Source organism: Vidua chalybeata, chromosome 21 (assembly GCF_026979565.1).
Source record: "Vidua chalybeata isolate OUT-0048 chromosome 21, bVidCha1 merged haplotype, whole genome shotgun sequence".
Taxonomy (NCBI): Eukaryota; Metazoa; Chordata; class Aves; order Passeriformes; family Viduidae; genus Vidua; species Vidua chalybeata.
Window position 1 is genome coordinate 9,490,962 of NC_071550.1, and position 26,116 is coordinate 9,517,077.

The window sequence follows — 26,116 nt, forward strand, 5'->3', positions numbered from 1 at the left end:
CATTCTGTGCTCGTTGCCACTTGATCCCCTGCACTGCTGACACCTACAGAAACCCAGCAGCCCCCGCCCCTCTTGCCTTTCTTTGCAAAAGGAAAAATCAACACCAGCGAGTAATCAAAGTCCAAGTGGGAAAAGTAAATACCCTCTTAGGCTCCCCTCCAGGAGGCAAGTAAGGAGCCCCCCTGGGAGCCCATGGTGTCTGAGTGACCTCTGGCACAGCAGCCTCTACAGCAAACAGAGCAGCTCTGGAGCAGCTGGCACACTCCACATTTCGCAGCAGCTTTGATGTAAAGAGCCCGAGTTCATTAAACCATTGGCTGTGTGTGATTGCCAAGGCTACAGCACAATCCCCTGCTCCTCACGGCTGCCTGCTGCCTCCAGCTCCTGCCCAGCCCCACCAGAGGCTTCCCCAGAGCACAGAGGATGCCCTGCTTGACTGGGAACAAGCCCTGAGGGGAGCAGGGTCCTCTGCAGCAGCACTCGTCACCAACCTGCTCCAGTGGCACAGCCAGGTCCTCTACACCCTGTTCCAAGGTGGGGACAGAAAGCGAAGTGCCTTAAATAAGTGCCAAAGTGGGCATCTGGGTTATTTCAGGGCCTACCTCATTTTTCATGCAATATACAGCCTTAAAAAACCCAGAGCAGCGTGTAATACAAGCAGCAGCTGATGCCAGAGGACGAGCTGCCCCCTCAGTTATTTCAATGCAAAGGTGTGTGGGAGGAAAAGTGTGGAGTCACTCTTAGAGGCTTAAAGAGCAATCTGAGCCTCGACAGTTTTGCAAATGTCCTCTCCCCTTCCCCCCACGTGTCCTCAAAGAGCACAGATCGGTGTTTTTGAAAGTCACTGCTCAGGATGTGGGAAGGGATAGAGGGAGGCAGGCTGTTTGTCAGGCTGAGCCTGCCTCCCTGCACCACCTCCACAGGTGCCAGCACAGCGGTGGCACCACTGGAGCTGAGCCACTCACCAGGGATGGGCAAGACAGAGCCCCATTCGCTGTGTGGTCTTGTGGACACCTGGGATCCTTCCTCAAGCCAGGCCAATGCCATCAGACTGGATGAGCCCCTTTCAAGAGAGCTGGGGATGGCGTCAGAGGACAGCCTGGAATCACCCTCTGCCCCAGGGCACAGCCTTGCTGCCAGTTTCCCCCCTTGCTGCTCCTCCTTACCTTTTTTTTTAATGCACTTGTTCAAAAAGAAGAGATAAATGCATTACCTGTAGTGGGGGCAAGGCAGGAACAGAAGAGTCCCCTGAGGCAGAAGCAAATTCCTCCCTTCCTCAACTAATTTTCAGGCAGTGGCATCCCCTGTGTGGATAAGGCCTCCGGGGGCATGGCAGGAAGGCAGCCCCTCCACCTGACACCAGGGCCTCCCACAGTCCCACCCTCCCTTCTGCTGTTTGATTTTTAGTGGGAGAAGGTGGGCACAGCCAACCCACACCTGGAACAGCAGGCATAGATTCACCCTGGGGGGGTTTTGCATGGTTTTTATCCATCTGCAGGACCATACCAGATGCCACCACAGTAAGCCTGGCTTGTGGTGCTCTGTCACATGTGGCTGCTGGTGCTGGCCAGGGCAGGAGCTGTGTGCTGGCAGTGTGGGCCAGCAGCTGGGCTGGCCTCATGCTACTTTAGGAGTCCTTGCTTGGAAATGCTTCCAACTCCCCTAACTCACCCTGGGCTCCAGCCATCACCATCAGCAACCTCTCCACCCCATGCTCCAAGAGCCAGCAGTCCAGTCTGCCTCAGTTTCCCCTCCCAGCTGGGTCAGCCCTGCAGGGAGGCACCCAGGGAACACCCACATGGGACACTCCATCTGTCTGGAGCTCCTTCATGCTTTTTTCAGGAAAGGCCAGGACAGCTGAGAGCTATTCCTGGAAAGCCTAAAAATGCCACGGCTGAGTCAGCGCCGAGGCTCTGCCTGCACAAGGCCATCGAGGGCTCCCCCAGCACAGCCCTGCCACCACCTCACTGCAGGGCTGAGCTGTGCCAGGACACTGTGCTGCCAGCAGCCCCTCGGAGGAGGCAGACAGACAGGCAGACACAGAGGCAGGGACGTGGAGGAGCAGCCCAGCTCCCTGTGCTCTGCCAGCCCAGGCACGCGTCAATGTCACAGGGAGGGCTGTGACAGCAGGCAGCTCTCTGTGTCCCTGTGCCACAGGCTGAAGCAGTGCCAGCCCCCAGGGCTTTTGTTCCATATCCCTGCAAGCCAGCACAGCAAATGCAAGGGTCAGCTTCAAAGCCATCTCTGCTGGTGGACTCAGGTCCAAAGGCAGCATTGACACTGTGCCTTTCCTCTCCATCCCACTGCTCCCCTTCCATCCTCCCAGGGGCCCAGCTGTCCTGTCTGGATGCAGACACAGGACAAACCTACAAGTCCAGGGCAACAATTCCTGAGCATGAAGGGCAAATCGCCCTTGGCTGCAATCCCACACACACAGGGACTGCCCACCCTCTCCCCCTCTGCTTCCCTGCATCTGGGAATCAGGCTGAGATCCCAGCAGTTGGGTCCACACAACTTTTTGGACACAAAAAGCTGAAGGGCAGAGGTCAGTGACTGTGAGTACCCAGCACACTGCTCCAGACCAACTGCTGATACCTGGGCTGGGCTTTCCTCATAATCTCACTGCAGCTCTGCAAGGCAGGACAGGAACAACACCACAACACACCTCAGTTTCCAATCACACAACTCCACAGGGACAGATTTTCCCTTCAATTCCCTACACCTAAGGTAAATCATGCACTGCTGTTTCTGCAGCTGTGGCAGCTCTGGGAGACATCAGCTGGCCCATTCAGTCCCACTCACAGCCCAGGCTCGTGGCTCTGTGACCAGCTCCAGTGCAGAGCCAGCAGCCCAGCCCTGCTGCCAGCCCCAGGCACCCGCTCAAGGCTGGCAGAGCCTGTGATACCAGTGGGTGACAGACAGCAGCACTGCACTGGGAGGGATAGAGGAGTCTGGGTCCCAGAAAACCAACAGCCAAAAGACCAGGGTTTTCCACAAACACTTTAAGAACTGGGACTACTAAATTTTGACCATATTTGGATGTCAAACCTTCAAAGGGCACACTTTAGCATATGGCTTTTCTTTCCATCCTTCTCAATTCACTCTAGTCCTAGTTATCAAGGGGATGACAAAGGCAACCTCACAAGAACTGACTGCCAAAGCAGCTATCAAAGTTTCCCAGAGGCTGCAAACCCAACAAACAGCACACCCACCTCTTCCCACTCAACCTTCCTGCCTGGCTTTTGCCACTGCTCAGCTTGCCCAGCACACAGATCTGACCACAAGATCACAGCTCTCCCTCAAATCATTAAATATTAGAAACAGAAGTTGGAAGGAGCATTTTTCAGTGCAGTTGCAAGCTTAAACCTCTCCACAAGTCCACACTCACTCACAGCCTACAACTCCCAACTCATCTAAGCCCAATGGTCTGCAGCACCTTACAGACCCCCTGTGACTGTGCCCCCACCCCAACATCCAGAGCTGAGCTCTCTGCACTCAGCACATCCAGAATCAGGCAGGAATGCTTCCCACTGCCCTCCCATGCAGTTTATCTCTGACTGCAGCCCCCAGGCTGTGAGCCAAGAGCCAGCCAGCCAACGGTCTCCCTTGGCAGGGACCTGAGAGCAAACAGCCCTCTCACCAGTTGCTGCAAGAATGAGCTCAGTCTCCCCTCAGTGCTAAAAGCTCTGCTTGGAAAATTGCTGAGCTAGCAGAAACTGCCATTTCTGTTTTACCCATTTCCTGTTATTTGACAACACGGTATCAGAGGGCTGAGCTCCTGCTACCCTGGGCTTTTGCCACGTTTCTGTTACGGCCACTGCCTTCAGCAGGTGAATACTGGCACAGCTTGATTTCAACAGGAGCCAGGGTGCAGCATGAATTATTTGTGGTAAGGCTGACCTATTTAACAGCAGAAAGACAGCATTCATTCAGGCCCAGATCCCCCAGAGGCTGCTGGTGTCACTTTACCCACAGGACAATACAACCCCATGGCTATCTCTGTCCATCTCACTGGGAGCAGGGGTAACTGTTCTAGGCTGATCCTGCCACGCTCCCAGAGCTTCTCCTGGAGCACAAGTGACACATCCACATCCCCTTTCACAGCAAACCACTGGCTTCTGCTGACCAGCTTTGATCAGTGTTTTGTGAGCACCATAAACACACGTGGGAAGTGGAGCAAGGTGAACCCACAGAGCCTTGAGACAGGGAGCAGTCCCTGTGACAACTCTGCTTCAGAAAGACCAGGGCCAGAGGATGCCAGCAGTGTTTGCAGGGTGGCTGCCAAGTTCTGCTCAGGATTCTTCCCTGCACAGCTCCTGCTAAGCTCTTGTAGTCTCTAATCCTGGCTCCCATCCTCTGTGCACAGGCCAAGGCAGCCTGTGAGGGGTATTTCACATTGAGGGGATGCTGAAGTCTTGGTGATACAGTTCTGTAAAGCTTCTCTGAACACAGATCCGCACCAGGCCTCTGTGCACAGTACCTTTGTCTGCCAGGGACAGCGTGCTGTTGAAGTACTGCTCCTCCACAGTCCATGCTGTGTCATTGATCTTGTTGGACACCCCACAGGATCCAATGCAGCTCACCTTGATGGCTGTGGAGAGACAGGAGACACGTCAGCACTGGGAGAAGGCAAAACCTCAGGTTCAGACCTGCCTCAGGTACTGTACTGTGCAGGAGCCGTGCCTCATGAAAACATGAGGTGGGAAAATGGAGCAGAGGAATCAGGTCATGCTTTTATCCCAAAAGTAGGTTTTCCAGCACTCCCAGCACAACTGAGCACTCCCTGCTACCCCAGTGCTCTTCCAAGGTATTATCACCTTTGAAACCCTCAAGCTGGTTCCCTTGCACTGTGGAAGCCCTTACCAGCAGTGATTGCAGCTCCCTGACAGATAAACCTCTCTCCCAAATGAAGCAGTGTTCCCTCCCAAAACATGCCTTGTCACTCTGGCTGAGAGCAGAAGCCTTGGGTGTCACTGTCCAGACAGGGATGAGCAGCCAAGGACTCTGCTGCCTCCCACCTCACGAGGAGCCAGGCATCCCACCGAGTGTCTCACCATGCCTGGGAGGAGAGACATTTGGCACAAGCCCATTAACCAGCTGAACAAGGGGTTCAAAGAGCCCTGTGCGAAGCAGCAGCAGAGAGCTGGAACCCCCAGTGCAGCCTGGACAAGCTCTCTGCTGCTTGCATTCACAGCCCTGTCACCCTCAGACGACATTCCCAGCCCCTGAGAGCCTGCTCTCAGCTCCTGGGCTCAGTCTCAGCTTCAATGGCTTGCAGCAAAAGCATTTTGCCATTAACACTTGTCCTGCATCAGGACCTCCAAAATGTCCATCTACACATCACTTCCCAGCCAGACACCAGTTCTAAGGGAGTGGTTTCCTCCTCTGTTAGAGACACACCACTCAGCAAAGCCACACAGCAAGGTCTGAAAGCATCAGAGGTGCCATCTGACCCTCCCAAAAGCAAGGACAGTAATTTCAGCTATGTTTGTGCCTTGCCTGGAAAAAGTCACCCCAAGAAAGTCACTCAGTCTGCAGTGTGGCTCTCAGAGGAGCTCCCCACAGACATCTTCAGTTAGTCTTGGCCAGTGCTCAGCAGGTTGAAATTAGATTCTGATGTCAACATTGGACCACAGAGACAGACAAACGTGACAGACTGGCCTTGCTGCACAGCAAGAGATGATCTGCACTGCTACCCCCACACAGGGAGGACACAGGCAGACCTATCGTGGCACAAACAGCCTTCAGGGCTGTCCCAGCCTGAATATCTCCCACCTGAATCCCATCAGGTTTTGCAAGAGCTGGAGCCCACAGAACTCCCTTACCCCATTTGCCAGGTGAATAGTTCTGCTGGCAGAAAGGCGACAAGATCCACCAGACAGACACTCTGTTTGACCCACCTGCTCCCCTGTATTCCAGCTGCATCCACAGGAAACATCTCCCTGGGAAGCAGGCGGCCAGTTTGCCTTGGCTTAGGAGCTCTCCCCTCCCCTCCCCAAGTGTTCTCGGCCCTCTTGATATCAACACCTCCACTCACCTACCCAAACACCGAGGGCTGCATGTTATTGTTGCTTGCAGTCACCTCCAGCAGCTATCCAGAGCACCTGCCTGGCCAATGTGACTGACTCAAGACAGGGTGGCAAGAACCTCAAATCCAGCCCTCTCTGCAGGGGCAACTCATAGCTCATACCCCAGTCACAGTGAGGGGGTCATGCAGCCAGGTGGAAGGAGCTCCTCAGGGCTTAAAGTCTGTAATTCCACAGGGCTTAAAGTCTGTAAATAAGGGAGCAGCCTCCCCCATCAGATCTCCTGCCATACCCTCACAGCTGATCATGACCATGAGATGAAGAGCCTCTTGCAGTCCAAGTGTTGTTCTACACTCAAGGACAAAGGATAAGCAGCTCCAGATGCCAACTCTCATTATCCAAACATCAGTACAGCAGCAAGGCTGACACATCACTGCCTTGTGTCTGTAATGTGCTTCAGCATTTCCAAGGCAGGGAAAGAACAGGATAGCATGGCCTGGGATGGGAACTCCCCCACCTCAGCACAGAGCACACCTGAGCTGATACAGGTGCCCTCCCGAGGTGAACCATCACAATGAACCCTCCCCATATCCCCAGGTGACATCCAATACTCTCTTTTGCCAGATGGCAGAGCCAAAGCCACAGAGGGGCCTCAGCATCAGGAGCAGGAAAGGTTTTAGCAGGCAGTGTCCTGTGTATCTACACATCAGTGCCACACTCCCACCTCGGACATACTGCCACATCTCTGGGCTCACAACAAGCCTGTCCCACTCTGAATTAGCCCACATAACACAGATGGATCCAGTCAAATCAAGCCCAGATTCACCCACTCCATTCCCTGATTTTCACACAGGAGATGTGAGAAAGAGAAGCCCAACCAAAAACTGGAGAATGTTCACATCCTTCAGGAGCAAGAGCCCCTGAGGAGGCTCCCCCTCAGCCTCCCTGCACCACAGGAGTTTATAGATCACCACCATCTGTTCAATGCCCAGATAAGGGGCCCACAGACTCTGATTGCAGCCCGATGCTGCACTGTGGTGAGGAGGCTCTCCTGTTCCAGGGACGTAGGTGGGTGGGAGTGCTCAGGAAGACACACTGTGGCACAGCTCCCTACCCACAGCAGACAGGCTCAGCAAGCAGAGGCAGTGGGTTTGCAGTCTGACACACAGAGCCAGCCCGTGGCTGGGGCCCTGCTGCCATGGTCAAGCACTAGGGCTAAAGTCAGACTGTGTCCAAAAATCCCTCTACAGCTTGCTAAGGAGTTTTCCAGCAGAGGAGCTGTCAGCTCCAAGGCTTCCCAATTAACCAGTGTGGCAGACATCCCAAAGTGGCACGGTCACAGCCAGCCTGTGCCTAGAGAGGAGGGACAGTCCCTGCAGGGATTGCTCTGGGGCTCCAAGGGGTTCCAGTCCTTCAGCCCCACCAAGCCCACTCCAGCCACATTCCCTGACCATCACACACCCTGGGGTTGCCATTCCAGCCCCAAGCAACAGAAAGCAGCATTTCAGCTGAAAAGTTTGAAGGAATTTCATTCTCCCCTTCCCTCTACACTCGCCAAAGTTCCCAGTGTCCCCTCACCAGGTACATCAAGTCACCACACTTAGGACAAGCCTTGGAGCAGTTCAGGGGGCAGAGATTTGTTACAGAGCATCTTCTCCAACCTGCTCCAGACACATGAGCACCCCACATCTCATTGGGGAAAAATGGGGTGGACAATAGCTCTGAGCTATTGCCCCACAGCTGACAGTGTGGCTGGACACAGGGATTGCATAACCCACCTCATCCCCCAGGCTCCTCGAGGAGCCAGCAGATCCCCAGGCCCCTGCAGGGTGGGTAATGCTGGGGGCAGCAGGTCCAGGACAGCCAGAGAGCCCCCTCCAGTTTCATGCCCAGAGCAGAAAAGACTGGCAGCTACAGGGCCAGGTTACTTGGGAGGTTTCAGAGGTGCCTGGTCCAACAGATCAAACCATTCATCTCACTCCTTACCACGTTTTGGAATAGTGAACCATAAAATCAACCTCTCCATGAGCATCCCATGGGCAGAGGGAGATACTGGAGACTTGTCTGGCTCTCTCTTGTACAGGCTCCTGCTCACAAGCAGGAGGAGGGACAGGGATGTGTGACAAGCACAGCTCATGCACGTGCTCTGGGGGCAGCTGGAACCTAAAAACAGCATTGCCAGGATAGACCTGGCAAAACCAGCACCATCACGGCTGCTGCAACGGAGCCACCTGAGCACAGAGCTTGTCAGCCTGCCTGTCAGGAAGGAAAATGCACAGTCTGAGCCTTTCCAAGGAAATCTTGGAACTGCCAAGCTGCAGACAGAGGAAATAAGAATAGTTTCTGCATCAGAATAGGCCAGTTCCAGTTATTAGAGACTCATTAAAAATGCCTCTGGAATCCAGTGCTACCAGTGGCCTCAGTCACCTCCCTCCTGCTCCCTGTTTACCCAGGCTGATTTGAATAAATACAGGAAAAAAACAAAGTCCAAAAACTGTAAAGGGAGTGGAAGGGGGAGGCAAAGAGAAGAAATGAATGATGAAGCCATGCAGAAGGCAAGAGCCCTTCACCCCCACAGTCCCTCAGGGACTCAGGGAAGCGGGCAGCTCCACATCCAGCCAGACACATCTTTAGCAACGCAGCACGCGCCAAATGCTGGAAATAAAAGGAGACAGCTCAGCCATATCCATCTCTGCACAAAGTAAAAATAGAGATGCCAGGAGCTGGGCACGTCTGCCTTCTTCCAAGGTGATTTAAGGAGAGCAGGCGTAGATTTCAAACTGCTTTTCCTCCTGCCCCAGTGCATTGCCCTCCTCGGGGGAGCTGGTGTGGCACCTCAGGCATGAGGAAAGAACAGCACACACATCCCCTCCTCTGCCAGGGGCAGGTTGTGTGTGCACATCCCTCCTTCCAAAATCTAGCCACATGCTGAGCAAGCAGAGGCTCAATGGTCACCCTGCACTCAGCCCCAGTCCCAAGTGAACGCCTCTGACTTTCAAGTCCCACCTGTGTCACACACCTGCTACAACAGGTATGGGCAGAGAGGGAGGGAATAGGCTGCTGCCTCTTGGTCAGCTTGGATTTTCTAGGCTGGGCAGGGGAAGCAGCAAAACCGGTTCAGAGAATCATTGAATACCCTGAGCTGGAAAAGGCCCGCAAGGATCACCCAGTGCCACCCCTGTCCCTGCACAGACACCCCAACAACCCCACCCTGGGCATCCCTGGCAGCGCTGGCCAAACGCTCCTGGAGCTCTGGCAGCCTCGGGGCCGTGCCCATTCCCTGGGGAGCCTGGGCAGTGCCAGCACCCTCTGGGGGAAGAACCTTTCCCTGACCTCCAGCCTGAGCCTGCCCCTGACACAACCTGACACAGCTGGAGGTGGTGGCTGTTGCAGTTGGCAGCAGCTTAGGCAGGCAAACAGACCCTCCTGTCAGTCCCTTTCCTCCACAAGGACGGAAGGAGAGTTGGTACCCGAGCTCTGAAATGGCATTTACAAACAGCCTGGGATTTTGCCAGCTGAAGCATACCCGAGTCACCTCATGGCCTCAGCCATGTCTGCTGGACCCAGAGGCTCCAGCCGCGCCTGCAGTGACCCCACACAGCACAAGGGACTGGGACATGCTTTAGTGACAGAATCAGAGGGCACCCAGGGACTGAGATACCCTTTGGAAAACTCCTGCGTGCCTGGATGCAGCTAACAAGGGAGCAGAGGAGGAGAAAGTGCTGTGGGAGTTGTGGGAGTCAAGTGAGTCTGCATCAGAGAAGTCTTCATTTCATGGAAACCAGCCACAGGAAGGCAGAGCACCCTTCCCTCATCCCTCTCCATCAGTGCCATGGCAGACAGTGATCACCACATTTTAACTGAGTCTCTCAAGCTGCCAGGGAGTCTCCTGAACTGCAGGGACTCAGAGCATCCATGTGCTAGGAATGAGCCATTTTCCATCCGAGGGGACAGAAGCAGCCTTGTGGAGAGGGGGGTGAAGGATTCCCCTGAGCCCCAACCCCTCCCCAAAGCATGGTAGCAGGGACCTGGTTTTGGCAGGATGGGCTGTCACAGGATGGGCAGCAGGAGGTCACCTCAACACACAGCACCACAGCTCCACCTTGGAGTGACACCTCTGGGTTCAGCAAAGATCACAAATTTGGGTACACCCCGAGATCCTCGAACCTGCATCTGTGTGAAGATGAGGGGTTTGAGGCTCCCCACCCTGCCAGCAAAGCAGGACCAGATAGCACTGGGAAAATGGAAAGCCTGGGAGAGAGCAAGGCCCATAGGCAGAGCAAATTACTCTCAGTTTGTAGAAACTGGGTAATTCCTAGAAAAGTTCCATGAAAAGTGGACACCAAGAGGGGCAGGATGAGGTTTTTCTACTGATGGCCTTTACACAGAAACATACCCACACAGTTTCAGACAGAAAGGACTTTCAGAGCAGGAAGGCTGGAAACTTATGAGACACAAAAATCTCTCGTGCATGAATATATTGAGACACTACTAATTAAACCAACAGCTCCTAATTAAATCTCAGCTGTCCCCATCCTTCTGGGTCCATCCTGTCAGTTCTTGAGACACAAATAGTCTTGAGCATTTCACAAGCCAGTGAGGCAAGAGCAGAGCTTACAACAAGTGCTGGAGGCAGTGGTGGGTTTGGAACAAGGTTAAGGATTGTCTGAGGAGGTTTTTATCTTCTTCTTTTACAAGAACCCAGCACAGGAGCAAGAAAGGGATCTGGCCTCTAACAGGGAAGGAGAGGAGTTGTCTAGAAGAATAGTCTATGCTTTCCATCTCAAATCAAATCCAAGCCTGTAGCCAGGCCCTGGGAGGTGACTTGTCTGGAGCTGACGCACAGGGAGCAGCATCTCCCACAGCACCAGCAGCCTGCAGCTCCTGGAGGACTTGGCTGCTTCTTCCTGTGACCAGGGGTTCATCCCACCTGCCACAGCCATCACAAGCTCACAGCCAGTGCAGCTCTCTGCTCAGACAGGCTCCCAGTGAAATTCTGCATGGTTGCTGTGCCTGACCCCTCTCTGTCCCTGTGCTGCTGCCCGTGGCAATGCTCCTGCCACACATGAGCCCAGCTGCAGCCCCTCTGCAGTGGCACAAACTTTAGCATCATTTAGGCCCCAGGAGCAAGAGCAACCTTTGCTGTTCAGCCATTCCTTCCCCAGGTTGGCACTTGTCCTCTGCACCTTGCAAGGGGTTGGACCAGCCAAACCCCTTACAGCAATGCAAGGGACAGTCCCTCCCTCTCTGACCTTTCAGTGTGCTGATTTCCATGGCAGCAGAGCCAGCCCTGCAAATCCAAGCTCAGCAAATGCAATCCCAAGAGCCAGCAGTGCCTGTTACCCTGGCTGTGGCAACAGGGTTATACGTGTCCACTGCCAGGCTGAAGCAGGAGGACCCACCTGCATGTCCCACCCAAACTGCAGGAAGCCCAGACCCTCCAAAAGCAGCCCCACACTGTAGGAAGGCTGAAGCAGCTCCTCAAGACAGCCTGGAAAAACTCCACCTGTAGCAACCCCGGGGGAGTGACAGCTGTGCCACAGGGGCAAAGTGACCCACAATCATTATTTTGGCTATGCATGAATTATTTCAGCCAGAGTCCAGCCCAGCACGAGGAGGGGCAGGTAGTATGGACACACAAGGATGTCCTCATTCCAGCAATGCAGAAGCCTCCAAAGGGAGGCTGGCTAGGTGTGTACCTGCAGAAAAGCAGGAGAACAAATCTTCTCAGTCCTTTCCCAGGTAGGTCAATCCTTCCCCCCATTGCAAGCATTTTCTTCCATCAGGTTGAGAGCAGCAGGAAAACCTACATTTTCCAGCTCCTCCTCAAAACCAAGCGTCAACATAAATCCTGAGACAAAAGAGCCAACTCTTGGGCTCCTGTTTAGAACAAACTCCTGCTCAAACCAAAGGCTTTTCTCCCTTGTGGAGCAGACAGGTTTATTTATAGCATCACAGTGTTTTATCAGCATGCTGGCTGCCCTCAGAGGAAGGGGTCATCTCAAACATCTGGAATTAAATCCTCAGCTGAGCACACTTAACAAGCCTGGCTCTGCACATGTCGGGCTGCAGGGGGAAAACTCACCAGTGAACAAGGCCACACAGGCTGTGGCAGGGGGATGAACACATTGCCACAAAGTCTCTGCCTTGGATCTGCCAGAGGCAGCTCCTTAGCAACAGGCACAGAACACCACAGCACCTGCAGTCAGGTGCAACCCCAATCCCCACCATGCTACTGCTGCTACAACCTCCTCACTGCTCCCCAAACATGTTCCAGAAGGGGATGCCAGGGTAATCCTTTCTCCAGAACTGCCTCTTGCAAAACAAGGACAAGTTTGGGATTTTTTTAAGCTTCAGACTGATGTAGGCCCCAGTGCTGAGGCACACAGACTGGGAAGAGGTGGGGAGAAGTGGGTTTGCTCTGCTCAAGAGCCCACAATGGCAGAGGTGGTTGTACCATAACAGCCAGGCAGAGCAGAGTCTGGACATGTCCTGGCAGTGCCTCAGACCAGTTTTGGGAGCACAGATTTTCATCCCATCCCATCCTGGCACAGTCCAGCAGAGCTGCTCCACACAGTGTCTGCTGCCACACACAGGGCAGAGGTCAGCAATGTCATTCTTTGGGTACTCCTGCAAGGAGAGCAACTGTGCCCCACCCCAGCATGCTGAGGGACCATCCTCTTCCTCCCAGGCCAGGCTGGCAGACACAGGCACCCCTGCATGCTGGGAACAGCCAGATCAGACAGCAGTGAGAAGCTACTTGGCAGAGAGAGGCAGATCTCACAGCTCCCCAGGAATATCTCCATGCCAGCCACCCACCTGAGCCACACTGCCAGCACTCACAGCCTCCTCCTCTCCCAGCATCCATCCTTCCGAGTATTGGAGGGGAAAAGCAGAGAGGTTGCAGAGGAGCAGAAGGCTGGAGGAGAGATGGAGGCAACATTTCATGTGGAGCTTCTACTGCTCCAGGGTGTGAAGCCAACTTTTGTCTCAAAAGATTTCTTTCCTTTCTGCTACTCTGGACAAAAATTCAGAGTGGGAAACTGTGACCTGCTTGGAGACTGCAGTGCCTGCCCTCCTCCTAGAACTGCATTTGAGGATCACTTCTGTTCATGAGGAAGCAGCCTCTGTTGCTCTCAGGTGGGATGGACTGGGATGGGACCAAGCTCCAGGCAGGGCCTGCAGCTGCCAGCCTGGCACAGGAACATCTCATATGGGCCCAGAAAAGTTTTACTCACGATCCCCTGCACAAGACAGATTTATTTTAATAAATTTAATGTAGATTTAATTTACTCCATCCTTCTCAGGGGACCTGGGTAATAAGCTGGATTTTGTGAGCCCTGAATTTAAGTAAGCTAGGCTTTTCAAAGCAAAATATGGCTGTACATACATAAGCAGTCAGGGCACCTTACTCTTCAACACTCTTTGTGTGACCCCCGCCAGCCCTGCTCCACTCTTCCCACACCCTGGAGCAGGTTTGACGAGCTCCTTGCCCAGACAGCCCCTCTGCCCCCGCCGCAGGAGCATCACCCTCCACGCTGGGTGCAAAAGCCACTGCCGAAGATAAACAGCCGACTGATCAGGTTTCCCTACTCACCACAAAGAGGTTGATTCACCAGAGCCTACTCCCTTTTCAGACTCTTTCTAAATAAATGCTTCAAAGACTTCTGGAAATTCATGCTTAACAGGCTTACTGTAATACCAGAGCACCAAGGCTCCTGTGGGCCAGGCTCTGCTGTGGGACTGAGTCACGCTCATTTTCTTCTGAGACTCTCAGATACCCTTTTCTAAGAGGTAAGGCTACAAATCCTGTCGACTGGTGCTCATTTTGGGAGACCCTCACTGCCACCCACAACACAGCCAGACACAGCTCTTCTGTCCTCAGCAATAGACAGCCCTGCAGATGTAAAATTCAGGAAAGATGATACTTCTCCATCCCCTCCTGGGGCTCAAGAGATGCTCCTGGGCACAAATTCCCCATCACCCACTATCCAGACGAGGAGCACATGCAAAGTCAGCCCAGCACCTGGTGGGGCAGGAGGTCTGTCATGGGCTGGACACCTCTGGGGCTGCAAGGACTCAGCACGGAGCACATTGTCACAACCCGGCATCCTGAGCGAGCCTCTGCCTCCACGGCAGGAGAAGAACTAAAGCAGCACACTCAGGACTGCTCAGCCATCCTGGAAACAGGAGTTTTGGTGTGAGGGCTTGGAGCCCACTTACAGGGAGAGGAGGCAGGAGCAAGGAGTCAGGCAACCACGTGGAACCACATCAGGGTCCGTCCTCCTGCCGCTCCAGGCACTGAACTCACAACTCAGCACACAGAACTGCTGAGACACCTCCAAATGATTTAATGCTGCTGCAGTTCCCAAGCACGAGCCAGGAGCCAGCTCCCCTCCTCCTAGAAGGGGAGGTTTCAAGGGCTTTTTCCTGAAGAGCGTTATTTACAAGCAGTAAAACAAGCCTGCATTTAGTGCCTCCTCATCCTGGCTGGGTACCAGCACAGGCAGGTTCTTGTTGGGGAGGCAGGAAGGCACAGCATGGGATGAGAGATCCCAGCCCCACCTGCTCACTGCAGAAGATTCCCCATGTCACATTGAGCTCTCGTGCACTGCTTTTGCATGTCTCAGTTGTCAAGAAATCTCCCAACCTCAGCATCTTCAGAGAAAACAGCCAGAATCCACTTCACTAAGCATAAGAGCTGCTCCTATGATTTTCTTTGATGCCATTCAACACAAGCAGCTGGATTCTCTATTTATAGCAAGATCATCACTTTGGAAAGATGACTTATGTTCTTATTATCACCAGAGCACCAGATACATAACAAATCCTCGCTGTGCTGGGAGTGCCACAAGTTGGTAAGACAGTCCTCATGGTCAGGGTGGGCTCCTCAGAGATCCAAGCAGACACACAAGAAACATCTGGGACCTGAGCTGAACCTGTGGCCCTGACATTCAGACCCCTGCTGAGAGTCTCCATCAAGAAGGCTCCAATTTCTACCCATACACTGAGCATTCCTCCCTAGAGTTGTTGCCTTCCAAGCCAGTTTTATCCCACTCTTATTGCAGGGAATATTTGGGATTCAGGAGGGTGTTTTTGGGAGGGATGAACAGTGAATTGCTGCAGCATTGTTACCTCTGGTCTGAGCTGCCTGAGCCAGAACGACTGTCAGACAGCCGAGTGCCGTCAGCAAGAACAAAGGAGTGGAAGTCATAAGCATTAGTGCTCCAGAAATGATTCATACTTCTTGGAAACAGCTTTTGCTACGGATATCTGTCAAACTCCGGTTTTTAATGAAGATTAAGGTGCTCAAAGATCAGGGTGTTTTTAAACTAGGTCTCTAAATAATTCCAGGTTGGCACTAGCTTGTCACTCTCATCTTGTCAAGGGGGTCAAAAGCAGTTTGATACTTACCTTAGAACACCCCATATCCTCTCCACTGCCATCGTCCAGCATCTCAAGACCCCAGTACAGCTGTGAGAATTTACTCATGCCATGCAATTCAAACCCATGGCACCGGCCATCCCTCTGCACAGAGCAATACCCAGCCACAGGTACCCACGTTGTGGTGAAAGGCCTCCACCCACAAACCCAGGGACAGCAAAACACCTCACTCCCAGCTGACTTGTGCACCCCATCACTTACTTTTCATTTGCCATCAGAGAGAGTGGAGAATGTGGATTTAAAAGCCATCACAAGCAGACAGAAGCCTGAACACCTTTGTGGTATGGATCCATTTCACCTCTGTTTTGGATCCTGAGCACAGCCCAGGGACTCCAAGCACATGCAGGCACAACTGTGCACAAGGCAAAAAACATGCTGACTGGCAACAGCCTGGTCCTTTGCTCATTTTCTCCTCTCCTAAGCACTTTTCATTTCTCCACAAGAGATTTGAAGAGTGACAGATTTTAAGAGCAGCACAAAGAAGCAATTAACTTCCAGCAATTCCTGTTGCCAGACTCCAGAGGTCACACCAGTAGCCTAAAGGCTGTACATTGGATATCTCAGCAATCAGCCCTCAAGAAAAGAGGCCAGCGCAGGCCCTGACATGTTTGCCAGGCCATTTCAAGAGTAGCTGCCCTGAGCAGGAGAACACCTTCCCCAATGCCTGGCAGTGCACCTTTCTCTATGCTCTGGCACAGGTCAGGTCTGCAGCAGCCCTGCAGCACAACCCAACCACCCCACTCCCTTCATCTCTTGGAAGGGCCTGAGCATCCCCTCTCTGGATAGCAGAGGATGATCCACATGTCCATCCTCCTCTTACTGGCTATGAGAGCCTCTAGCAAGACTTCACCAAGCCGAGTGACAGCTTTGTTTTCTACACACCTACTTCTTCCCTGAGGATGACTTACAGCACGAAGTATTCCGCAACACGCTCCGAGTGGAGCACGCCTGTCCATGCACCTCCCTGGCTGCTCCTCCTCTCCCAGCACAGCCACAGATAGGGAGCTGCCTCGGGATGAGAGGGATGGAAACCCACAGGCTTCTTCCTCCCAGCCAGGGAGCCTCCCTTCTGCCTACCTGACTCCAGCCCAGAAAGACAAGCTACATCTCTGACAGCTCTGTGCCGCTCCAGGGAAGGGATAAGCACTCACACCCCGTTTGTCACACTTGGAAGCAAATCAGACAGACAGAACTCCACTCCACTTGTCCTCCCATTTTGTTAAACCAGGGATGGGAGGCCATGGCATGTCTCCTCTCCAAGGAAAGCAGCAAACAGTTTTTCAGCTGAGCACAAGCGGTGCGCAGGCAGGGGGAGCAGCGCAGAGCGGCTCACTGCAGTGACAGAGACACAAACCCATCTCGTGATTAGTTATTGACTCCAGAGGAGTTGGAGCACTAGCAGCAAGCCAGCCAGGAGAGCAAAAATCCCTCTTTTGTTCCCCAGCCTCAGACAGACTTGGCCACACAGCTCCCCGCTCTCTCGCTTCACACAATGAGAAAAGAAAGTTAATCCAGCTCCCCTACAGCAGGAGCCATCCAGCCTGAGGGAGTGATGCTGCGGAGCCATCCATGAGCATTCCTGAGCCTGGCTTCATCCTGGCACCCCAGCATTGCTGGTGGATACCAGACAGCTCGAGGACCCCATGGGACATTGTCAGGATCACCAGGGACAGTGCCCTCCAAACTCCCAGGCCTTGCTCAGCTCTGCAGGCACCACGCTCCCTCCCCACACTGCACCCCAAAGCAGGGCCCAGCCACGGGGTCCCTGCTGCCCCAATGGTGAGTAGGTGACCCATGCTGCCAGCACAGGGCTTTCCAATCCTCCTTTACAGACAAACTTCTGACTCGGGAGAAAGCCAGACCACTATGCAGGGACTGAATCCACCTTTTCCCCAGCACTTTCCCAAGCCACAACCTTCCTGCAAGAACAATGCTTTCCACTGTACCAGAGGTCAAGTGGTAGGAGAACCGTGGCCAACAAAGTCCTTTGGTGTCATCTCTTCCCCTCAGGAAGGGCACAGATTACACACATGTCAGAGCCACCAAACCCAAATTACGCTCTTCTGCCTTCTAGGGAACAGAAATCACCTTTTAGTTTGGACACCTGACCCAGGATTTCAGAGCCCTGCTCTTCATTCCCCTTCACAACCAGCTTTCTCTGTTCTCCATATGAGAAGTGAGAATATTTAGTACATTTAAGATCATAAAATAAAATTATGATTCATGGGCTCTCTGCTCTGTGGAAATGGGAATTATGTATCTGTATTTCTAGAGCATAAATAAACATGGGTACTTGTGTCTGGAGCTTTGTAGTTCAAGGGAGTGATTTTAAAGTCAACTCATCCCTGCATAAACCTGGACAGCCAAATAACAGAGTGGAGAATAGCAAAGTGCTGAAATCTGTTCCGGAAAGCACTTGCTGTTTCTTTGCTCTCGGTGACGTGGCAGAGAGGGCTGTTATTTTAACATTACGCTTGTTGAAGCCTCACTGAATGGCAGGCAGGACCAAAATAATCCACATGGCCCCTGGAAGCCACAGAGTTGAGAGGAAAGTGCTCCAGCATCTCCAGGCAGCACAAACCTTTGTTCCCACTTGCTCCTGCCGGCAACCAGGACTGCCTGCCCTGCTCCAAATGAACTGGCTTCCCTCCTCCTTCCCCACAAATTAACGCCATCTCCAGCTGTCCCTGCACAAGCTTCCTGTAAGATTAATTATTCTTTGTACACACACGTTTGATGATTTACCCAGCAAACCAGGCACAATGATCAGGAATTCTCCATTTCCATCAGCGCTCTCCCCTGAGGCTCAGAAGTTTTCTGGGCAGGTCCTTCACCCTGGCACAGGCACAGGAAGAAGTGTGGCTCCTCAGAAGGTCCACGTGGGTCACCAAGGACCAGTCAGTATTTGTGATGCTGCTGCAAGGTCAGCTGAAGAAGATGTGCTCCTGAACAGCCCTCATTGCCAGTCAGCAGGGCTGGCACTGACACCGGTCTAAGTGGGAACATTAATGTTCCCAAAAAGGTGTGTCCCCAGCTATGCTGTCCCATGACCCAAGATTTCTCCTGTGTTTAGCAAGGCACAACTAGCTGTGTTTGTTTGCACTGTCACCTTTCAGAAGGTGTAATTTTCAAGAGCCAGAAGTTACTGTGTGAGGAGTCACCTCCAGGCTGGTTCCGGCTGTGATCTCGCACACCACAGCACCGAGAAGTCACCGCGCCAGACCTGCCTGGCTCAGGAAACAGAAAGCACCAAATCGTGGTGCTGTGGGCCAGACCTGCCAGGGGTGAGGACTTTGTGTCTTCTCCTGGAAGCAGTTTATTAGCCTGAAAAGCCACAGTTGGCCACAGAAGGTGTGTGGGGGGCATATACAATGCAAGATGAGTTGATTCCACCCAGCTCTCCCCACAGCCCAGCAGGCAGCCAGAGCATGTCATGTTGTCTGATCCCTCCAGTATGAGCCCACAGAGCTCAGCAGGGCTCACAAGTCCCTTTAAGATCTCTTTCAGCAGGTAGTCACCTGCTGTTACACCAAAGGATGTTTCAGCAGCTACATGAATCTCTTCCTCTAGAGTGAGACATTTCCTTCATGCAGGAAGGAGAGGGTGATGAGAGAGAGATCATGTGTGGAGGGTTTAAGCACCAGAGACCGTAAGAGACACAGCAGGAGGGAGAACACACAGCAAACAGTCACCGTGTGCTTGGCAGAAGTTGGTTTCACGTCCAAATGTGACTTAACTGCATGAGTTCTGATGCCAGTAAAGGAAAGTTTCTAGCCAAGCTCATGAAGCCACTGTACATGAAACAGCCTAGAAGAGCTGCTCAGTGATCTCAGCACAACAGAAGCATCAATCACATGGAGCCCACCTCAGATTTTGGCTCAATGCTTCTGACAGCTTTCCTAGAGCTCAGCTGCCCCAGCTCTTACCAAAATCTCTCCTGAGTTCAGGACCTGTACTTGACACCAGACCCTGATGCTTGTCAGAATCAAAGCAATAAGGAAGCAGAAAGGAAGGTCTAGAACAAAGAGACCCCTTTCTCCTTCCCTACAACAACAGCAGGAAGCAGAGGAGAGCTGGTGTAGAGCAGAACCTGGCAGGTCCTCCCCAAATGGGAGTTGTAGAGGCAGCAGCAAGTAGCTTTGGCCAGCTGGCAGCACAAGGGGCCAGCACACCAAAGGCCAAACTCTTGTCCCTCCCAAGAAGCACCTTCAGGAATGGATGGAGTCAATGGGATGGGCCGAGAAGGGAAGTCAGCCAGACTTCATTAAGAACATCTTTGCTGGAAGTGCATCCAGGAGTATTCTCCAAGGAGATAAACGCTGGATCTGCAACTGTTTAGCTCTGACAGGAGTTAAACAGGCTACAAGTTTACACTTGTCCTAGATACTTTTTTTCCACAAGAAGCTTCCAAAAGATTGCAGACAACTGGGAGAGGTGCTCTCAAAAGCAAGGCGCAGGCAGGCAGAGGCACCATGATCCAGGCTGACAGCTCTTGAACAGAGACTTCACATTTTACATTACTTGGTACAGGGGTTGGTCTTTTTTCCCCCCTCCAATAATTTGTTACAAAGGAAGCAGCATGCACACACGAGAAGCAAGCAAGACCTCAGGGAAAACAGCAAATTGGTTCACATTTCCACAGCACTGAGCACAAAGCTGACTTGCAAATGCGAATGACTTCTCTCAGGCGGGGGAGGAAGCTCCCAGTTTGGATGATCCGAGCCCAGCAGCTCATTTCGCTGCAGTCCAGCCCCATCCCTCTGCCCCGACGGACTGCACCAGCCACGAGCATGGCCTGAGCCTCGCGTGGAGCAACACAAGCCCCATAACCCAACAACTCCTGCTCCAGACCACTGCTGCCCAGCGGGCACTCTCTGCCCTGGCACTCACAGGACCTCGAACACACCGCGGACATCTCCCACACTAGCAGAGGCACAACTCAAACGCCCGATTTCGTTCGAGATGTTACAACACGGCTGCTCGCTGCGGACGGTGCCTGCGAGCCGGTGGGTGGGTGCCGCTCCTGCCAGGACACAGCATCGCCCATCTCCTCCCTCCTGCCGAGGCAGGGCTGCTGCCCACCGGGACACGGCATCGCCCACCTCCTGCCATCGCCCTGCCCTAACACATTCGGGCTCCGTCCGACACATGGGCACCAGGCTCAGGGTTCGGGGGCTGTGCCGGGGCGATGCCGGCAGCCCTGGGAAGCCGCAGAACTCCGGGAAAGCAGAACGAGACGGGCGAGCCCCTCCACCACCTCCCGCTGCCACCCTGGGCACCCGCCAGCTCCGGAGGCTGCTGTGGCACAGCCCCGCGCTGGGTCGTTTTGGGAAGGGGGTTGGGAGGATGTTTCCTTATTTATGGGATAGGAGCAAAAAGTAAGAGGAGGAAGCGAAGGAGGAAATAATCCAGCAGGTTGCTCCCATCAGCCCCTCCCGGCCGCCGCATGGCAGAGGGGGCAGCAGCGATGGGGCAGCCCCGGAGCCGCCGGTGCCCAGAGCCGGGGAAGGGAACCCGGCCGCTCCCCGGCACCATCCCCCGGGCGCCCCGCGGGCCAGGGCAGCCCGTGAACCCCTCCCCGGGATATCCGCCCCGCCGTGTGGCCCCGCGGGCGGCGGGCACGGCAGGGCACGGCAGGCCGCGGGCTCACCTCGGTACTGCAGCGAGCCCGAGAGCCGCACGGTGACGGTGCCGGCCAGCGGCTCGCCGGGGCTGTAGACGACGCGGCTGTCGCCCAGGCGGATCTCGAAGAGCTGCACCTTCCCCATGGCCGCGCCGGCCCGGCCGCTCTCCTCCGCTCCGCTCGCCGGCTCCGCTCGTACCTGCGGCCCGCGCTGTGCCTGCCCCGGCGGGCGGGACCCGTCCCCGCCCCGCGCCCGCCCCGCCCCGGCCGCGCTGAGGGAGCGGGGCGGGCCCGAGGCGCGGGGCAGCGGCGGCGGCCGCGCCGCGGGCAGGGGGCTGCTGGTGGCTCCCTGAGTGCCGAGGGAAGGGGGCAATTGTGCGGCCAGGCTGAGGGAAAGGAGCGGGCTGTGGGGCTGGGCTGGGAGGGAAGGGGTAGCTGATGGATCCCTCACTGCTGTAGGGTCAGGCTATGAAGTAAGGGGTAGCTGATGTAGCCCTGACTACTGGTAGGGAAGGAGCTGTGGAGGAAAGGGCAGCTTCAGGGGTTGGGCTGTGCTGGGAGGGAAGGCATTGCTTGTGGGGTCAGGCTGGGAGGAAAGGAGCAGAGGTGGGGCTGAGCTGTGAGGGAAAGAGAAGCTGGTGGATCCCTGAGGGAAGGAGCAGGTTGTGGGGTCGGGCTGTGAGGGAAAGGACTGGTTGTGGGGTCGGGCTCTGAGGGAAGGAGCTGACTGCCCAGCATGGGGCCATCTTGTCTCCTGGTGATCCCTGCTCCCTCTAATCTCATTTCCTCCCTGTAATTCTCCAGGCCCAGCTGTCACCTCTCCTTGCTCCTGTTTTTATAACCCCAGTTTCTTTAAGTGTCCAGTAAGAGGCAAATACAAGGGACCTGACAGCAGTCTGCGACTGGGGCTGAGGAGTCAGTGATGACCCCATGCTCTCTGTGGATCAGTGGGCGAAGGTCAGGGTGTTCCAGGAAGCTGGGGATGACCAGCACACTTCATACATTTGCCGTGTTCCCCCCTCATCTCTGCCTGATTGAATAAAAACCATCTGTAAAACCCACACCAAAGGCAGCGCCGGGAAAAGGCACCTCCCGGCCGCTGGCGAGCAGGCTGTGTACACAGGCAGAATGAATAAGTGTAAAAGGAGCTGTTTATCTGCAGAGCACACCCAGCCCGGACCTGGCTGGACAGACAGACGTCCTCCCACAGCCCCGCAGTGACACCAGCCTGGGTATGTGGGGCTGTGGGACTCTCCGTGCTGCCTTATGGTGGCTGTGGCAACCTGAAACCCCTCACAGGGCACCAAAGGAGTTCGTGTGCTCCGGGCACACAGGGCTCCTGCTGGGAAGCCTTTCCAGGCCCTCCCTCCTCCTCTGCTTAAGAGCTACCTCCCGTTTCCAGGCTGCGTGTAGTCACAGGCTACAGACACACAACAGTCTTGTGCCAAGGCTTTCTGCAGCTCATCTCCTCCCGCAGGGCATACCCTGAGATCCGTCCGCACACCACTCTCCTTGTGCTGCCCTTAGCTTCTGTTTTCCCAGGCTAGGCACGCCAATTTGCTCCAGCCTTTTTATTTTGTAAGATGAGCCTGCAGCCTCTTTCATCAGTCTCTGCAGCCCCTATTTAGCTCTGCCAGCAAAACCAAACAAATTAGGAGAAGGGAGGGGGGTTGTAAACACCCTGAGCTACAGCAGCTTTTACTGAACCCCTTTCCCACATGGAAAGTGGCCAAAGGCTCATGGTTTGAGGCACAATTTGGGCCACCCCATCTCTGGGGCAGCACTGGCACACTTACCCCAGAGGGACACCACACATGTGACAACTCAGGGTGGAAAAACCCTTCACCAAACCCGAGCCCCTCGTGCCATGCCGCAGCTTCTCTTGACATGGAGATTTATGCGCCTTGTTTGCAGAGAAGTTAATTTTAAGCACAGCAAAGTTGTTCACCCAAGGTCACGACGTGAGTAAAAAGGATTCCTGCACCAGGAGCTGAACAAAAGCACCCAGGCACAGCTACAGTACTGCAAAGATTTGTGCTAAGATACACAGGGTCCCTTGTCATGTCATGGCCAGCAGCGATGCCACAGCACTGCTCTATCCCCTGGATCACAGCTACACTGGGTAGAGCAGTCTGTAAAACATAACTGGATGGATATAATTGAAGCATGGAGAAGAGAAGGCTTCAGGGAGACTCCATTACAGCCTCCTAATACCTTAAGGAGGCTTTAAAAATGGAAAGAGAAGGACTTTTTATATGGGTAGATAATGACAAGACAAGGGGCAGTGGTTTTAAACTGACAGAGAGCAGGGTTAGATTGGATTTTAGGAAGAAAAATCTTTACTTAGAGGGAGGTGAGGCCCTGGCATAGGGTCCCCAGAGAAGCTGTGGCTGCCCCTGGATTCCTGGAATTGTCCAAGGCCAGGCTGGACAGGGCTTGAAGCATCCTAGGATATAGTGTAAGGTGTCCCTGCCCATGGCAGGGGGTGCAATGAGATGATCTTTAAGTTCCCAAACCAGTCTGTGACTCTGTAATTCGATGTATTCAATGCCCGCAGTGCCAGGGTGCCCCATCATTCCCCCAGTGATGTTGGATTCAGGAGGATTTTACTCATTGCAATCAAAACGTGTATTTACATTCCTGCCTCCCTGCTCACCCTGAAGTCATTCCTCTTATCTACTTGTGTGAGGAGTCATTGGAGTTAAAACTCAGAGCAGTTTAAAAAAAAAGTAAGCTAAGGATGTTTGGTAAACTGGCACAGTTTGCTTTCTGATATTTTTGACTATTGTTTTGCTTTAAAAAAAATGTTTTGAAGAGTTTTGTTGTTGTGGTGGGAAATCTCACTTCCTCTGCATTCTGTGTGCTCTCCCTGCCTCCCTTCACCCTTATTAAAAGGGAAATTTAAAAAGAGAGAAGAAAAACAAATGCCAAGCAAGCTCAAGAATAAAATTTTCCTTTCAGATGTCACCACAAAATTTTCCTTTCAGATGTCACCACATTCCCCTAACTTCAAGGAACATGAAATTTTTTGACAACACAGTAGTTATTAAAAGGAAAAAATTCTCATAAACCCCCTCTCAGCAACACCTGAGCCATGCTTTGCCAGCAGCACAGATGAGCTGGAAGCACAGGTGCCGGGAGAGCAGCCGTGAGTGGTGTCACATATGGGAAAAATGTGTCCACAAAGGGCTCAGCTGTGGCTGCAAGTGCGAGACACACAAGCCTCCACCATTAAGTCACAGACATTGCTTGTCACTTGAATTTGTTCCCCTCTTGTCTTTCCAGGAGTTTCCAGCTGTGCATGCTGACACGGAGGAGGCACAGCCCCACCTGACCGTGCCTCAGTTTCCCCTGCACTGGGGCTGCTCAGGGAGAGGCAGTGCGGAAATGCCTGGGCATACCTGGGCCGTGACTGATGGCGCGTTAGCGACGGGAGCGCGGCTGGTGAGGCAGCACACGGTACCCTGGGGCAGTTTGTATCTCGAGGTCATTTCCACCTGCCCGCCGCTCCGCGCCTCGTGCCTGCAGGGGAGAGGGGCGAGCCTGGCAGGGGCTACCCGGCACCGGGGGGACACCCAGAGCCTCTCCTGCTCTCTTGCTAAGAGATGAGTCTATCTGTCCGCCCACAAATTCTCTTGCTTTTGCGTTTGCAATCTCTCCCCCTACTCCTACTGGGTTTGACGAGGGCGTGACTTGCATGAGCCCACCACATCCCATAAGGGCAGGCACCGGAGCGGCTGTGATGGAGGGGGAAGTGAAGCAGCAGAGCTTTGTGGAAGTTGACCTTTAGGTTTCTGAAGTTAGTTTCTGAAGTTAGTTTCTGAAGTTAGTTTCTGAAGTTTCCCTTGAACTAAAATACACAGATGTGAACTGCCGTGGTGGGCTCCCTGTGCTACCTGCACCACTGACAGCCATTCTGAATTCCTGCATACATAAAATCCATTATCCTAATATATTTATATTACACTTAGGTTTATTACCTTTCTAAATAATTTCCCTGCTTCACTCAGTGCCTCACTGCTTCTCAGCTGATTTGCTGGCGGGTAAACTACGTCATCTGATACCAACAGCAACAACAATTACTCATTTGTTTCAGGCTGGCACCTTCCAGCAGTTCAGGCAGAGGTGGTACCGTTCAGCCACACCTCCCTGCACACCGTCTCTCTCCTCGCAGGACGCCACAGCCAAAGTCCCCTGTCCCCTTTCTGTGGGTTCACCTGCAAGGCAGCTCCCAAGGCAGCTTTCCCGAGGGAGGAGCTGGATGTCCCACCAGTGGTGTACAAATCTCTGGGATCAACACATGATAGAATTATCGACTGGTTTGGGTTGGGAGGGACCTTAAAGACCATCTCATTCCTGCCCCTGCCAAGGGCAGGGACACCTTCCTCCAGACCAGGTTGCTCCAAGCCCCGTTCAACCTGGCCTTGGACACTTGCAGGGATGGGGCAGCCACAGCTCCTCTGGGCAGCTCTGGCACAATGTCCTGGGACTCTGCAGCAGCTCCCCACTGCTGCTGGAGCTCCACCAGCCTACTGGTCTCACCGAGCCTCCCAGACACGAGGGCCACCAGCCCACCACAGCCCAACCCCTGGGAGGATGAGAGGAGAGCAGGAAGCAATCAGAACCCACCCTCAGTGCAGAGCCAGGAGGCAGCACTGCGCAGGGAGGCCAGGCAGCTGCTTTGGGCTCCGTCCCACAGATGCCTCACCAGCCTGTACCCTGAGATTGTGCCCCAGGCCTCACCCAAAGAGTAAGAAGGAGACTGAAACGTGAGTGGTTCTAACAGCATAACGAATAGCGTTGGCTTACCCTCACACTGAGTGCCTGATGATGGAGTAACTTGGCTGAGACACCACCAGAGGGACTGCCCTTCACCAGGCTAGAGAAGCCCTGCCATGCCCCTCCCCCCCAGCATGCACACCTGCTCTTCAGGCCAACTTGGGCAGCTTCAGCCCTTGCTTCTTGTTCTGCTGCTCTCTGATGTTAAAGAGTCCTTTGGTGCCACATCCTTTCTACTTGTGAC

The 26,116-nt window shown here is 53.9% G+C and overlaps 1 protein-coding gene across 1 annotated transcript in view; it reads right to left on the minus strand.

The window, feature by feature from the left end:
* ARRDC1 (arrestin domain containing 1) overlaps positions 1 to 21,297 on the minus strand; it is a 37,401-nt gene extending 16,104 nt beyond the window's left edge. The window contains exons 1-2 of the mRNA XM_053962412.1: positions 21,121 to 21,297; positions 4,481 to 4,591 (exon numbers count right to left, since the gene is read on the minus strand). Of these exons, the coding sequence (XP_053818387.1) occupies positions 4,481 to 4,591; positions 21,121 to 21,238 (229 nt within the window). The 5' untranslated portion in view covers positions 21,239 to 21,297. The remainder of the gene's footprint in view (positions 1 to 4,480; positions 4,592 to 21,120) is intronic.
* Positions 21,298 to 26,116: the final 4,819 nt, after the last annotated feature.